Source organism: Anabas testudineus, chromosome 4, assembly GCF_900324465.2.
Source record: "Anabas testudineus chromosome 4, fAnaTes1.2, whole genome shotgun sequence".
Lineage (NCBI taxonomy): Eukaryota > Metazoa > Chordata > Actinopteri > Anabantiformes > Anabantidae > Anabas > Anabas testudineus.
Window position 1 is genome coordinate 14,090,542 of NC_046613.1, and position 16,469 is coordinate 14,107,010.

A 16,469-nucleotide genomic window follows, 5' to 3' on the forward strand; every position below is an offset into this window, starting at 1 on the left:
GTGTAGTTATTTTGTAAATTTTATAAAGTTGTTATGATAGCATAGCTCAAAAGGTTTGAAGTCCAAACTTAAAGCAAAAATGTCAGCCTACCAAAGTTAAAAATCAGAACCTGCTATGTTTACAATATTAATGGTTAATATAGAGCTAAATAGCAAGTGTAGTATATTCTGTTTAATTGAATATATCTATTGTAGCTCAAATCAGCTAACATGTTAGGGGGGGATTTTGATAAAACACTAAAAGTGATCTTTAAACTATGAATTAAGATTAACTTCAAATTCCTTTGCCGGTTGATTTTGTGTGTTTTTCACAGGCTACTTGCGGCACAGAATACATGCTGCACTTATATATGTGTGCTTGTAGGTTTTGGTTTACATGACACCAAGGTATGATGCTCCTTTTGGGACAGTAATCTCTGCCTCCTCCTATACACAGAGCCAGTACACCATTGGGAGGTGGGGGCAGGTTGTCAACAGCACAGCTTGCCTCACTTCATCACTCTGACTCTTTGTTGTTGCTCTCCCCCCTCTCTGCTGATCTCATTCCAGTCCCTGTCCTCCCTAGGATCAATGTCTGGTGCTTACCACAGGCAGACCAAGAGGCTGAAAACTACTGATTGATCAAGTAATGCAATTGGATTGTTTCCCCCGGTTGACTTGGTCCAGAAGATGCTGATCAAATCGATAGGGCTGCTTTTCAAGGGAACTTTTGTGCATATTTTCCATTGTGTACATTGTGCGCCAACAAGCATATCTTTTGTGTGTGGACAGTAAATGCTGGTAGATAGAAAATGGCCTTTTCAGGGTATTCTCACCACTAGAGGTTACTGTTGATCTCTCTATGAAATGCAAAGGAGGCATCATCACACAGTGTACCACAGAATAATGTTTTATGCTGTGTTTATACACCAATCAGCCGCACTTTTGAATCCACTAAAAGGTTTCAATGTGGTGGTAAACAGTTTCAGTTTTCAGTTACAATTTTAGAGACTTGAGCAATACAATTATCGAGTAATTCACATGAATAAAAAAGAATTAGAACGAAGATTAGAGTACCAAATAAATATACTTTATTTTGTGTGGCAGAAATATGTTTATCTCCTTTATCTAATCATATTCAAAGTCCTTCAAATTTGAAATCCCATAGTGATAAAAGGAGAACCTGCAAAACCCACACAAACAACACAGGGACTTAAACACATTCTCTTCTAGCTGTGAGGCAATACTGCTAACATCTGAGTCACTATGCTGTCCTAGCCAGCAAAAAAATAAATTAATGTGACAGGACATCTCAACACTGGTTGATTACCTCCAGAAGTGGTTTAAAGACACAGAAACACACAGACCGCAGCCAAACAATAACAGAATTTGGCTGGTGACTGGTGTTAATTTCCCACACTGTTCATAGCCTAGAGCATCCTTTTAACAAACCACTGTAAAGATGCCATCTGTTTGAATGAAGTGTCCTTCTAGCCATACAATGAAACCCAGCTGGCACAAGCATGAGACACAATGAGATGCTGCAAACCCTTTACTTGACAACCACATTAATATTTCACAATGGTTCCGCAGAATACCAATTAGTCCAGCAGACATCACACAACTTTAGATTATTTCATTAGTACTACTGCAGTGCCATAGCAGTTCTCACTGTACTGCTAAGGTTAGTGTCACGTTGAGTGATGTAGCTTGTGATATGGCTCTATGTTGCTGTTGCGCCTGCTTTACATCAAGAGCATGTCCAGTGAACGTCAGCCCAGAGAGAAAATACACACTGTGCATTGTTGTCACCCTCAGAGCCAGTCAGCCAACTACTACTGTTCTGCAGCTGTAAAAGGTCTTTTTCTTCTCCTCCACAGGCATTCCTATCCATCCTTCTGTCCACCCCCCTCCTTCCCCTCTTCCCTCTTCGGGCTGTAAATAAGCCAGAGTAGCCTGTATAGACCCTTGAGAGCCCCCCTCCCCTCCTATACCTCCCCACCACTGCTACTCCTCTTGAAATCCCCTGCCCACTCAGACTCTGCTGCTGATCTTTATGCTGCTGAAAGGCACAAAGGAGATGCTCAGATGATCCATTGGGTCATCCTGAACAACATCGTCCATACAGCCCAAGACAGGGAAGACTAACTAGTGTGACTGTGAGAAAGTCCTTGGAGGGTGTGAGTGAGTACCTGCGAGGCCCGGTCGCCAAGCCTGGCAGAAAGCTTGGCTTGTCCCTTCGCTCCTCCTGCCCCCGAGATGCCCTCCCCTCCCAATGATGGAGGTGAGTAAGAAGTGTCTAATTCTCTCAGGAGTTACAGATTATGCTGTTTGATGCTTAGTACATATACTGCATGCCCAAATACATCTGGCCACATACTCACATACATGAGTACTATTCTCTCCTGCATACAGCCACACATGCACTTACATACAAACACAGACACACATGATAAACGGAGCATGCAGCTATAAGAAACTAGACCCCATAAACAAACGCCTCAAAATCCCCTGCAGAAATTAGAAAAATATATTAAAACTCCAGAAACTCCTGCCCCCCTCCTTGTCTGAAGCACAAGCTGTGACTGTATCTCGTCTTGTTGTATGCTGTCTCCTCCTCCAGAGGATCAAGGAGCATCCCCTGTGAACAGGCCATCTGTGGGCTCCTACCAGAGCAGTGGGAAGAGGAAGGTGCACACCAAAAAGAAGAAAGGCACTATCACCGCCAATGTCGCTGGCACCAAATATGAGATTGGTACGATAAAATGTTTTTAATGATATTAAAATGCTTTTGAAATGACAGTAAAACAACAGTTCACTTAAGATTTTAGACCCAATTAAAACAGCTTTCAGAAGGAACTAAAACATATACTGTACACTTCAGAAATGTCAGCTGATGAGAAGAGAAAATATCTTTCTATCTTTTGTTCACAGAGTTCCTCTTAACTTAAAAAGTCAGTGTAAGATGAAAAAATTTCTTTGAGATCCTTGATATACATTATTCCAGTACTAATTTGTTGGCAGCAAAACAAGAGAGTAGCCTGAAACAGTTTGGCAGCAGTGTAAGTGGTTGTAGTTGCAGGTGTAGTATTAACTAATTTTGTTAATCTTTTTTGTAAGATGCTAATTAACTAAACATGTGGGAAGCACAATTAACATTAATTAATTTGTCTTGTTGGGTAAGCTAATGTCATGTCAGATTCAGGCGACACTGTGTAAAATACAAAGCCTCCAATTTCAAGCTTCCTAATTTGTACTTTGATTCTCTTCATGAAAATTTCATGACTTAGAATGACCATCATTTTTGGTGGTCCTGCAGGTGAAATTAATGTACTGTGACACAGTGAATTGTTTATTCATTTTGGAAACAGCTCTGTATGACTCAGTCAGTCCCTCAGAAGGCTGCAAATCCAATCACAATGTTGTCTCAATAATAAAATCTAATTTGCTGTGGTGGATTGTTTGAAGGAGGCCTTTGTTATTTAATGTCTTAAATTAAACCTAATAGAGTTGCAGTCCATCAAAACGGTTCACATGGAGACAGCTCTGCCTAATGTACATACATAAATCTTTATTGAGGTAATATAACTTGGCAGTGAGGTTTTTTGAGAAGGGCCAAAAGAGCGTAGTAAGCATTCTGTGCAGGTTCAGTGTATTGTGTGGCAGCAGAGCTCTCAGGGGTGAACTACAACCTATGAAACTAAGGAGTCAGCAGCAGCAACTAGAAGTTAGGGGCTGCTGGTATCCTGTGGGTAGATGGGAGTCTAGCTGTGAGTGAGTTTGCTAGCTGTGACGAGACTCTCATAGTGGTCATTTTGAAAGTAGTGCAAGCCTAGTTTGAAGCAAAATTAACACTAAGGGCCAGATGGATGGTTCATTTTTGCTGTTGCCCTTTTTTGCACCTACCTTTTTTTGTTTCATAATTGTTAATATTGTAGATAAAGGTTAAAGGTCAGGGAATGTGGTGTTGGAAATTTGCTTTACACCTACTGAGAAGGGAAATGTAATGTTGGCCCTAAGGATGTTTGTTTAGTTATGTGTGTATAAAAGGATTGATTGTAGCTTTGTACACAAAGACCCGACTTGTAACAGTAAGCACAGTCCTGCTGTGATATAAACCCTCCCTGTTCCAGTTAGCAAAACACCGTTAGCCTCTACTGACATTAACAGATGGATAAAGTTGCATCAGGAACATCTTTTTTCCATTCAAGTGCCATCATGCAACATTAGGCAAGCCTTTTCCAGGTTTGTGAAGGCTTTCAAAAAATTAATTAATACTCCGTTTCGTTAGGGCATATGAATTTTTCATTAGTCACTGAATAATGAATAGTTGTTGGATTAATGTCCAAATGGACTTGCCACCTATCTCTCATACTATGAGGTTTCCATTGGGATTTGAATGCATTACAGACAATTAATTTATCTTTTTGAAGACAGACATTACGATTGGCTGCTCTGCAACCGTTCCATGAATGGTAAATATTGCTGTGAGCTCTTTGATCTATAATCTCCTAGAGTAATTGCACTCTTACTATGTGTAAAAACTGAATTTAGCCTAGAAATGCATTTGAGTGAAACATTTATTTCTAAAGCAGAAATATTTGATTTATGGGTGTGAGTCATAGCTTCTTTTATTGCATCTGTGTCAGTAAGTTGCTTTGTCATCACGAATATGGCTCTGCTTTGGTCTTAAATAGTTATTTAAATGACTGTGTATTCTATTAATGGAATACAATCTAATCTGAGTTTTTTCCCCCAGTTCGTATAGTCATCAATGAGATGGACTTTATCAAGACCCGGGATGATGACGAAACTGCCAACCTCATTTGGAATGACTCGGCCGTGCAGCATGAGAAAATTGCTGAGCTCAGGAATTATCAGGTACCCCACATGATGTTTATAGGTTATATGTTTATGGGTCAGAAAAGATTGCTGGACTAAACAGGAAAAACCTGGACCTTTTACAATATGCATCAATAAATTTGCTGGCCAGCAACTAGAGACTATGGCTGTACGGATCAACTCCCGGAAGATGTACAGTATCTTCAGATTCAGATTCATTTTAAAATGTAAAAAAAATAAAATAATGTACACAAATTACCCATAATAACAAACTGAAGACTCCATAGCATGATGGTGCCTTCACTGTGTTTCACTGTTGGGATGGTATTAGCAGGTGATGATCAAACGTAGTGCTTGCAGTTCTGTGAATTGTAATTTGTCTTGTAAAACCAGAGATTAATTTTCTCATATTCTCACAATTCAGTAAATGGACTCTAAACATGAGTCCTCTCCAAACAGAGACTCTGTTTAAGTTTGGGATAAAATGTTTGGAGTCTCCTTTTTAAAAAAATGATGTGTTTTGTATGTGTTTAGTCTTTATGTCATTTTATTATCATCACAGTGTATATCACTAGTTAATATAATTTCTTTCTAAATTTCCCTAATAGATTAAACAGTACAGTGCAGCACAAGAAAGGGATTTAAAAGATGAATCAAACATGACAGCTACTCCAACTCTCCTGAGAGTTTTATCCAAATGACTGATTGCCTTCCTTCAAGTAATACATTGGTTAAACATTACTTCTTGCAGATTATAAAAGCAGATAAGATACGTGTTTTACACTTTTGGATTGAGCACAAACCACTTTGCCACAAGACCCTCTTCCAAGCTTGTGAATATCTTGTACTAAAATGGGATTGAGACAATTCACTTTGTCAAACATCTGTATTGTAATTGTATTAAGACAAAACAGTTACACCTTAAATGTATCTGTTGCCAAGTACCACAGTCAGTTTATTTGAATATGCATTTGCATCTGTGCAAAATAAAAATCAAACTAACGCCTAATTGCCTGGATCATAAGTCATAAAACTCACAAAATTACCATATTAAATTTTAGTACACTAATAAAACATATTAATACAACACACTGTAAAAAATAATTTCTGCAACAACAAAACAGTCCATATGAAACCAAATAGGGCCATTTTATGGTTTGTAAACATATGGACATACAATATTAACTCAAATGAGTTCTACTCGATAAAACTAGAACAGGGAGTTTAGGAGTTGCAGTTACTTAGTCAAGTGAATGTGAAATTAAATTCAGATTTTGAGTTAAGACAGAGATACAGACTGTAAAAGGTAATTATATTCATAATCCTTACTCACATTTCGTCTAGAAAAAAATGGAAATAGTATATCGATTAAGTATTATAGTGTCTGTATACGGTGTAAGGAAAACAGCAGCTTCCATCAAGAACATGGCTCAAGTTGCTGCCCAGTGCCTACTGGTTGTTTGCACACAAATATATTTTCTTATAATATGTTTTTCTTCTTGTCCCCTTTAAAGGTAAAATAATAGGTAAAGGAATATAAGGAACAGAGAGATGAGAACATATTGAAAGGACATAGATGGAGCAGGTGAAAGAAATAGAAAGTTGAAATATAGTAATGGCATTGACATAGAAGTAAAGAAAAAAAAGATGTCTGGAAAACTCTGAGTCTGCCCATCTACTTTTCCTGAGACCCTGGGAGGTAAGAGAGAGAATAGCAAATAGAAAAGAAGGGTGGGCAGAGTAAGAGGGAATAACAGAGCTTACAGAAAGAGATGGAAAGATTGACACGTGGACTGACAAGTTGTGAGCAGCAGGGGGTGGGGGGCAGGTTTCATATGTCACTGGTGATGTCGATAAGACAGGCCTGAACAACAAGGGCTGCTCTGACTTCTGTGTACTAGTCTGAGAGTGATCTTACCTCTGTTTGACCTCCCTGTCCTGGTGAGTGAACTTGGCCGCTCTCCCTCAGCTCCAAGCTTTAGCCATCCATCTTCCTGAGTGCTTATTTGATTAGATTGGGCACTAATGATCGATTAAATCACAGACTAGGCAGAAAGAGTAAGGCTTGTTAGTATAGGGGCATGAAGAGTTCAGCTAAGTAGATTGAATATAACAAATAATGTAACAGCTTAACATTAGCAATATGGCTAATGTTTCACATAGAACTGGTGATTTGCTGTCAATTGTTTTCACTTGTTCCCTCACACAGATATGGTTTTTCACCAGATAATTTCTCAGAAGAAAAGTAGAAGTCCCTCAACAATTGGTTTTGATTTCTCCTCACAAGCCACGTCGTCTTGCGGCATTGGCATAATTGTGCAATTTCTTCCGAATCCCTAATTACGTCTGTCTCGTTTGGATAATAATCATGGATTCCTTTTACACTCTGTGTTCTTGTGTTTTCCCCTCTCTCTCCTCTCCCCCCCTCTTTAATTTTTCCTTTTTTTTCTTTTAGTGATGTACTGTGAGAGTTTGCTGTCAAGTTTCAGTTCATATGAGCCTAATTAACGCCCCTGTTCAGGCTCATTTGGTCAAAGAATACAGAAAACCCAGAGTTTTTCTTTTACCCCCCACCCCCTTTCGGCACATTCAAAGCAATTCATTCAACTGTCACTGCAGGAGCTTGCGATGCAGAACCAATTACCTCGGCCCCTCGGAGTTGAGATTGATCTTTTTTTTTTTTTTTTGCCTCTTCCCTCCCCAACCTTTAAAGTATGAAAAAAACATAGTAAACTAAATACGGGTTGAGAAAGGTCTCAGCGTCACCTTTTTGTTTTGAGTCCGTAATTGGGCATAAATGTCAGAACATTGTAGGCTCACTTCAGGTTGCTGCCTTTAATGTGCTCATTTTTATGAAAGGGTGGGGGTGGAATTGAGTGGCGTAATGGCCCTAACAACACTATTATGTCTGCTTGTCCCTCTGCAGAGAATTAACCATTTCCCTGGCATGGGTGAAATCTGCCGGAAAGACTGCCTAGCAAGAAACATGTCCAAGTAAGTTTTCTGTCTCTCTTAACACAGGGATTGAGAGTACTTTGCTTCAGTTGCAGAAGTGCAAAAGAAAGTACATTTAAAAGTGCAATGTTTAGCCAGCTAGCACTCTTAAGTTACAAGTGGTACAACTGGAAACTTGTAGCACTCCACCATTGCAAGTCAAATAAGAAGATGTTCCTGCTTTAAATGCACAAAATGCACCTTCTGCCAAAAAATTATAACATATAACTATACTATACATGAACAAGTTTTAATTTTTAATAGTCCTAAACCTCAGATGATTGTGAAAAGTTGTTTTTTAAAGAAATATTAAAGTATAGTCACTCTCACACACCCTCTTTCATTGTCCCTCCAGAATGATCAAGTGCCAGCCTCAAGAGTACAGCTTCATACCCAAAACCTGGATCTTCCCTGCCGAGTACACTCAGTTCCAGAACTATGTTAAGGAGCTACGCAGGAAACGCAAGCAGAAGACCTTTATTGTCAAACCTGCTAACGGAGCCATGGGTCACGGGTAGGCCAGAGGCTAAGAACAATATAATACAGTGACACCAAGACTGATAGGCGGAACTAGGGCAAGTGTGTGAAAGAGAGAATGACTGAAGAAGAGGAGAGAAAGCAAGGTACTGAGTGAGAGAAGGAGGGAATTAGTAGTAGAGCAAATAGAGGACAAGCACAACAAAACGAGGCAATAAGAGGTTTGTGACCCTGATATAGGTGTCCATGGATGTAGCATTATGGCTGGGACCAGATTGAGTATTTGAGCTGAGAGGGTGTGGTGAATCTCATTGTTGCCCTCATTGTCCTCGGCGGTCACACTCTACATAAATCAGAGGTTATCGCTGCCTGTGGAGGACACACACATACATAGGCATACACACATGGTCCTTGGCAGTTACTGTAGTTTCTTCCCTGAAGGTCCCTGCATGTGATTATTGGATTCCTTTATGAGGCACCATCAGCAGAGACTAGTCTGACTAGAAAATGGACCAAGATGGCTGCTTCAGGGGACTCTGTCTCTCAGTAGCAACTCTTTATCAAAAGATGAGCAGGCTGTGGTACCTGAATGCATATTTCATACTTGCAGCCCCATGGGGTAAGAGTCTATCTCGGGTTGTGATGTCACATTTTCCATGGTATGTTTGCACTTTGCTGTAGAGAATTTAAAAGAATTGGCCTCAAATTCATTTTTTGCAAGCATAGTGACCAGGCTGCATACACTTACAACTAATATACTGGTTATATCAACACAAATAAAATAAAAGTACTGAATTTTTGAGCAGTGTTTTAAGATATCTGGCACTTTGTCACAGTATATCTGCAAAGGGGTGGACAAAACCTTAAATAAACCTATCAACAGAATACAATCTAATACAACAGTAAAACTAACAACAATCTCAAAACTTACCAGAAAAGATGAATCAGCCCAGTTCCCCTGACACAACACTAACATAACTCCAACACAAAGTGTGGGCCTCACTTTATGTAATAGAGAACTTTGGTGTATTAAGTTGGTATTAATGTTAGTGTGGATTGGGAGTTTTTAGTGAATTTGGGCTTCTGTGATAAGGGACTTTAAAAATGTATGAATGCAAAAATTCTGTTAAAAAGTCATCAACAACACAAGTATCCTAAATTGTCTCTACAATAATCCCTGTACCAAAGTCTAATGTACTGTTTTTGAGCCAAACCAATCATTAGGCACTCAAAGAGCCAGTGTGTGTCCCCACTGTGTACACAAGACTGAAATAAATTGAAAATGTCAGGTGGTTTAATTTCAGATTTTCAAGTTTGGTTGGTTTTACAGTAATTCTGTTTTAAAAGATAACATATGAAGTAGCTGAAAGACAAAACCCAAACTGTGAATAATACGATTTGTCTAAAATACAAGGTCCACAGCACAGAATTTGTTTTGACTCTGCACATTGCACTTAAATCTCTTGAGCACTCCAGAATACACCGACATTGCTCAGATTGCAAAAACATTTATTAATTATACTTTCTGACTTGTTATTTTTTGAAAATATGATCCTTGAAGTACGAAGAAATACGTGTGAAGTGCATTCATCACTGGCACCAATAGGTGGGGATATTGAAGTACAAATGACTCTATGTGCTTCACCTCTCCCTCTAATTCTCTTTGAATTTGTCCTTTCTGGTATAATGTGAGCATTACTTATAACTCCATGCTGCACTAAGCCTTTATTTATTAAAGAATAAAAGGCAGCAAAGGTTGAATTATTGCAATACATTAAGAATATGAAAGATGATGAGTTTAGCTCGACCACTCAACGGCAGGCGGCTCAGAAGATTAGATTTTTCTCTATTTTTTTGCATGGTGTGACGCGGCAGGAAATTAAGTTATATCTACCCCCTGTAATTTATTTTTCCGTTGGCCAACTAAATGAAGTTATTGTTTGTGTCTGAAGCGCAGCTTGTTATAAGGGAAACAAAATAAAAGCGCATGCAGGGCTTAAAACGGCAAGATCCCCTCTGGTGCCAAATTAAATAGGCAAGGGAGAGTGGGCTGTGATTATCTGACACCCCAGCTCATCAATCACGTCGTCTTCTCCTCAGCTACTCCTCCTCGACTAACTAACACTGTTAACCCTGTCCTCATCATTCAGCTTGCTGTCTGCCTGTCAGGGAGGCCTCTCACATCGTCGGTCAGGCTGTTATCAATTTCTCTGTGTTCTTTTCTGTTAAAGTGCAGTGATAAACAGGACAATGAAGTTCTTCTTCATAATACAGCGGTCTTTTAGGTAGTTGGAGCAAGATTGATAAATCCAAAGTAGCAACATCATTACACTAAGGCGGATGTACAAACTGGTAAAAATGGATCAAATCTCTGACAGGAGGACTGCTGAACTAATGCCTTACTGTTCTCAATACCTGATCTCAGTCTAGCTTCACACTGCTCCTCTCTATTTTCTGAAAACTCATTAGCAATGGCCCAGTGTTTTTGTTTCTTTAGAGTTAACTGGACAAGTAAATTACAACAATGTAATATTAAGACTGCACTGTTCCCAGGATACTGCATATTCTGGCTGTGATTACAGAAGCCACAGAGCTAAACAATGTTTTCCCTCTAGTGGGTGGGTGCCACAACATCCCCATACCTCAAACTGTAGCTTTTTAACAATCAAGTCTTTACATCTTGGCTAAATATTGTGTCTGTGTGTATGGTGTGGCTGCTTGTGTGCACATAATGGAGGCTTCCAGGCTGTGCATGTAACCAATTTAGCCCTAGTCTGCCTTAACTATGAGTGATGGTGATATAAGTTGCACATAGTGGGAGCTTGTTTAAAAACGACGTCACTTTTCCTGCACACATATACAAAATACATTTTTTGACAGTTGAGTTTTGATTTTACCCCTCACCTTTATTTGTGCGCATGGATGCGCACAAACAAACATAACATATTCTTGAGTCCAGCAAGAAATGGTCTGTGTATTATAAGGCTTGAGTGCCTGTGACATGGGACCAAAGCAAATGAAATAGAGTGGAGGTTGAAACAGAGCACAATGTCTGCTCCCATTAACCTGCCCACAGCACAAGAACCCTGCTACAGCATTTGATGGATTGTGACAGTTTGGCCTCAGAAAATCACAATGTCCTCCAGATGCTTGCAGAGTATGGCTTAGACAAATCAGCATTTGTGTTGTACCTGTACCTGTTTTTTGTATATTTACTTTTCAGTAGTTATTCAGAAAGCCAGGTCATAAAGAAACATTTGATGCCTCACAGAACCAAACAGCCTTTCCTGCTCACACTAGACCTGAGGCATGCTGAGTGCACACATTTACATATGTTTCCAGTGAAGGTTCTGCAGCAGTGGAAGGTCACATGAATACTTGGACACTGTTGCGCTGACCCTTTAACACCTCAGCATTTGATTATTCAAATAGAATATATGAGTCATTTCAGGCACATTAAGGAAGTGACTTCTCTCTCTGATTGTATCTTTTGCTTCTGCAAATTATTATATAATAATAATAACAATATATTATATATGCTGGATAGTGTAGTGGTAAGATCGCTGCATGTTGGAAACTAGGGTTCCAATTCTAGCTCCTTAGACAAGACCTCCTTATGCTTACCTTGTAAGTTGCTTTGGATAAAAGTTAAAATTATAGTTATTATTAAAAAAAAAAAGAATCATAATTTTCAAGTTAATCTTGGCATGGGAAGATTGGGAGTATCATCAGAATAGGCAGATGTAGCACCCCAGAAATATGTCCCCAACTTTTCCAGATGACTTTGAAATGAAATATTGTGTTGAAATCCGTAAAATCTGTATGCTGTTTGGCTCAATTTTTTTTAACACATATATAAGACAGTGCCAATGTCATCAGTCATGTTCATGGTCTCTGCTATGCTCTCATCTATCACTTTTTTAATTATCTTTTTTGTCTTTACAATGCCATATTTTATAATGCTGCTGACGACATCCCAATTTCCCCCCGAGGATTAATAAAGTTTCTGTCTATCCAGGATCTCGCTTATCCGCAACTGTGAGAAGCTGCCAGCCCAGGAGCACTTTATTGTTCAGGAGTACCTGGACAAGCCTTTCCTGATGGAGGGCTACAAGTTTGACCTACGCATTTACATCCTTGTCACTTCCTGTGACCCACTTCGCATTTTCCTCTACAATGACGGCCTGGTTCGCATGGGCACAGAGAAGTACCACGCACCCAGTGAGGCCAACCTGGTGAGTCATGACAAGAATAAAAGTATTAATAATAATACAGTAGTAACAGACAATAGACAATATATATAATAAAATAGTTCACATTATAAAATAAAAGAATAGAAAAGTATGGACATGCAACTTGTAACTAAGACTTGTACGTACATCTTTATTGATGTACTATCTGTGCTAGTTTCATGAGTTGTAGACATGTGTTCATAAACAATTAAATAAAAAACACATCCTAGTGAAGGTGCCAACAGAATAACCGCAGTGCACTTTGGTGTCAATTTTACAAGTCTCTGGACTCCAAGGACATTCTCGTTTGGTATTTCTGACACATTTGTCCAAGATCTTCCAATCGGTGTTCACTTGGGTTGTGATGTGATAATTACGAAAGCCAGAGCATAGGACTCATTTAATTTTCATACTCATCAAACCATTCAGTGACCCCTTGTATCTTATGAATAGGGCCAGTGTCATCCTGGAAGAGATCACTTGGATCAGGAGAGAAATTGTTCTTGGTTTAACTGACAGTGCTGTTTTTTGCAAAGCTGAAAGAGGAGTTAATGAGGAGTTTATGCATTGGAACCCTACTAAAAGATACCTCTCTAGATAACTGCCAATAGACTGATCTTGGTGACAGAGTCTGACAATGTCCTGCACTGACATTGTCAGTCACCTGAGGAAGAACTGGTCTTCTGTTACCCTTATGTATTGCGCTATTGCTTGAGCATCATGGCCACACTATCAATCATAATATCTGACTCTATTTATTGACACCTTTTCCTATTCTAAATGCAGATGTCACTTTTGTTAGTGTTCCTGCTGAAAAACTAGCCAGTTGAGCAATCTCTTTTCCTCTTGTCAGCTTGATCCAAAGCCAGAATCAACTGGGCCTGCTTAGCATTTTTAGAGATGCTACAGAGCATGACTGAATATTAAATTAGGATTATACCATGTTCTGTATCTGTGTGGAAGGATCTTCATTTGTCATTTGTTTCTCCACACTTTTTATTCAGGTGTTTCCTTTAATTTGTGACCCTCTCTATATACATACATACATACAGTAGTCAATGTGTAAATCAGAAATATTCTACACACAGATAACTGAAGTACATTATCAGAGCTAAATATTTGCCGTACTCTGTCATGAACCGCAGCATAATCAAATTAAGCACACAGGAAGACAGAGTTTGGAAAACTGCATGTATGCATGCATGTACGCAGTCACCAGGGCCACAATGCAGAAGATTGTAAAGCTGATATTGTTCATACTCATGTAACCAGTACTTGAATTCTGCAGGCATCGACTTAGTGCATTCTTTAACACTTAACCCAACCTTAACCATCACCATTAAATGTCTAACCCCAGCCCTTTTACCCTCATCTCTAACATCAGTTTGTAAGCCTCCAACAGCCTCTAGAGGTTATAAGGACCAGTCAGTTATTATAGTGTCCTCACACACACACACACACACACACACACACACACTGGAATACTGTAAACACACAGCTGAGCGGAAATGTCCACATGCCAGATGTCTCCTGTAATATCGAGCCACTCATATTTGCCTTGAGGTTCTGCACCTGCTGAATCGCAGTCTGTTGCTGATGGTGGGATGTATGCACACACACACACTCACAGCTTCCTTTCAAGCATGATGCTTATCTAAAATATGAACACATGCACACAGGCTGGACCCCTTCTGTGACACAAGTGTGCATTGTCTTATCCAGTCTGTGACACATGATGGAGTGAGTCATGCCATGGAGATGGATGTTCAATCCCACAGAGAGTGACTACCAGACAGCCATCAGGGGCTGGTGTGGCCTGTGGTCACGGTGTTATTATCTTGTAGGATAAGGACACGGATGCATTGTCTTAACTGTGAAGGATAGTGTTTAAAGTGTGGCAAGTTATAGTCAACCACATAATGACACATTTTAGCAATGCACTAAAGGATTTATAGGGCACTGTGACTGTTAATGTGCTGATCACTGAATGCTTAATATTTTGGTGTTTGTTCTGCCGTTGACTCATCATCAGTTGTTCCCATAAGAACATAATAAACATGTTTAAAATACAAGCCACCAAGCTGTTCTTTACTTTTCACTGCACCATCTTTAGATGTTGCCAAGGGACTCATTTGTGATGTTTTCCCTTCTTACTTTACACTCGTCTACCCATATTACTTTAGAGGTACTGCTTAACATTGCATTGTGGATATGTGCCTCTGTAGGGATAAAAGCATGAAAACCCCTGAGGTTGTTGTTTGCTGTGATAATTATCATCACTGACAAAGGTATAATTGCACAAAAGAGCACCATGATAGGTACCATAGTTATTTAAGTACAATAACATTTCATTGTATTTACCATTACACTGCTACCCCCATGGCTCAGTAGAGTTATTTGTAGTAATTAGCATTAAGTTGTGATTGCACTAGACAAGTCTCAGAAATTAATACATCTGAAAGGTATTAGGAAGCAGATGAAAAGCAATTCTTTTTTATAAGCTCAGTAAATAAAAAAATATTGTTTATTCAAACAAACAAAACATGCCATCTGGCACAAATATGATCTGCAGCTTTATTCCTTTTTTATGTTGTTATACTGTAGTTGATAAAAAGTAGGTGCCTTTCACCTTTGACTTGGCAATCTTAACTGCTAGACTCGATGTTAGTAATGTTCAGTTCAGCATCTAAAATGTGCCTATTTTCTTTAGATCTCTGTTCCTATATAGGACATACTCTATGTAGTTGTTGTACTGCTATAATTAAATAAATCTGATGTCAAATGTCACCGACAGATGTCAACGTGTATTTGTACATGTGAAATGTGCGAAGGCCCTTCCTAACCCCATTTTGTCTCCACAGAGCCAGCTCTACATGCATCTGACCAACTATTCAGTGAACAAACACAATGAGAACTTTGAGCGAGACGAAACAGTGGACAAAGGCAGTAAGAGGTCCATCAGCTGGTTCACCGAGTTCCTCCGCACCAATGACTATGATGTGGCCAAGTTCTGGGGAGACGTCTCTGTAAGTGGATAGTCTGCCCAAACAGACAGTTACTCTGTTACGTGTGGATATATCAAGGAGGATGTGTAATAAGGATGTGCGGCATGCTAACAAAACGCACCACATAGTCAAACACAAACACATGCTTACGATCTTAAGTGCAATCTTGCAGTATACACACAAGCTTTTTCCACTATCTAACACATACTGCATAAAAAACACAAGTGGTGCAGCAACGGTTCGATATGATTAGTTATGACAGTAGTGAATTTTGTTTAACTTCAGGAAGAGCTTGGTGAAAACATCATTCCTGGAGGATGAGCTCTCCCCTTCTGGCACCACTCTCAGCTCCTCCACACATCTTCACCTTGTTAATTTTCTTTCATTATTGTCTGTGTGGAAGATTCTTTCAACTCCTGTACCTGATTTATTATTTTTATTCTTACTCATACCCCTCCGTCATGTTCTCTTTGTCTTTGGTTCTGTTTATTTTTTTCTCTGTCTCATTCTGCTTGACCTTGACTTGTTGTCCTTCTGTCCATAGGCACGTGGGTTGTATGGTCCCTCAGTGGTTGTTCTCTATTTTACTTTCTGTTCTCGTGCTACCAGCTTTCAATCTCAAAATCAAATCCCACCGGTTATTATACTCTCCTCAAGGCAATCTTTTATTTTTTCTCTCTCTCAGCTTTCACTTCTTCATGTTCATATTGAACAAAGTGGCTGTTGAGCCTACACTAGGTATTTGGCTTCGCAAGTTTCTACCTGAATTCCGGTGAAGCTTCTTTATTCTCTTCACTTATTCATCTTGTACAATGTCCATGTGCTTCATATTTTTCAAGGAACAACAATGTCTCTATCTATTCCACTTTCTTTTCTTCACTTCGGGTTTCTTTCTCACTTATCTCTCCAGTCTCTCAGTGACGGACCAGAGTGTCGCTCT

At 39.3% G+C, this 16,469-nt stretch overlaps 1 protein-coding gene across 1 annotated transcript in view; it reads left to right on the plus strand.

The window, feature by feature from the left end:
* ttll7 (tubulin tyrosine ligase-like family, member 7) overlaps positions 1-16,469 on the plus strand; it is a 66,046-nt gene that overhangs the window by 3,397 nt on the left and 46,180 nt on the right. The window contains exons 2-8 of the mRNA XM_026345307.1: positions 1,860-2,263; positions 2,603-2,734; positions 4,739-4,860; positions 7,748-7,815; positions 8,171-8,329; positions 12,311-12,527; positions 15,386-15,550. Coding sequence (XP_026201092.1) covers positions 2,239-2,263; positions 2,603-2,734; positions 4,739-4,860; positions 7,748-7,815; positions 8,171-8,329; positions 12,311-12,527; positions 15,386-15,550 — 888 coding nt within the window. The 5' untranslated portion in view covers positions 1,860-2,238. The remainder of the gene's footprint in view (positions 1-1,859; positions 2,264-2,602; positions 2,735-4,738; positions 4,861-7,747; positions 7,816-8,170; positions 8,330-12,310; positions 12,528-15,385; positions 15,551-16,469) is intronic.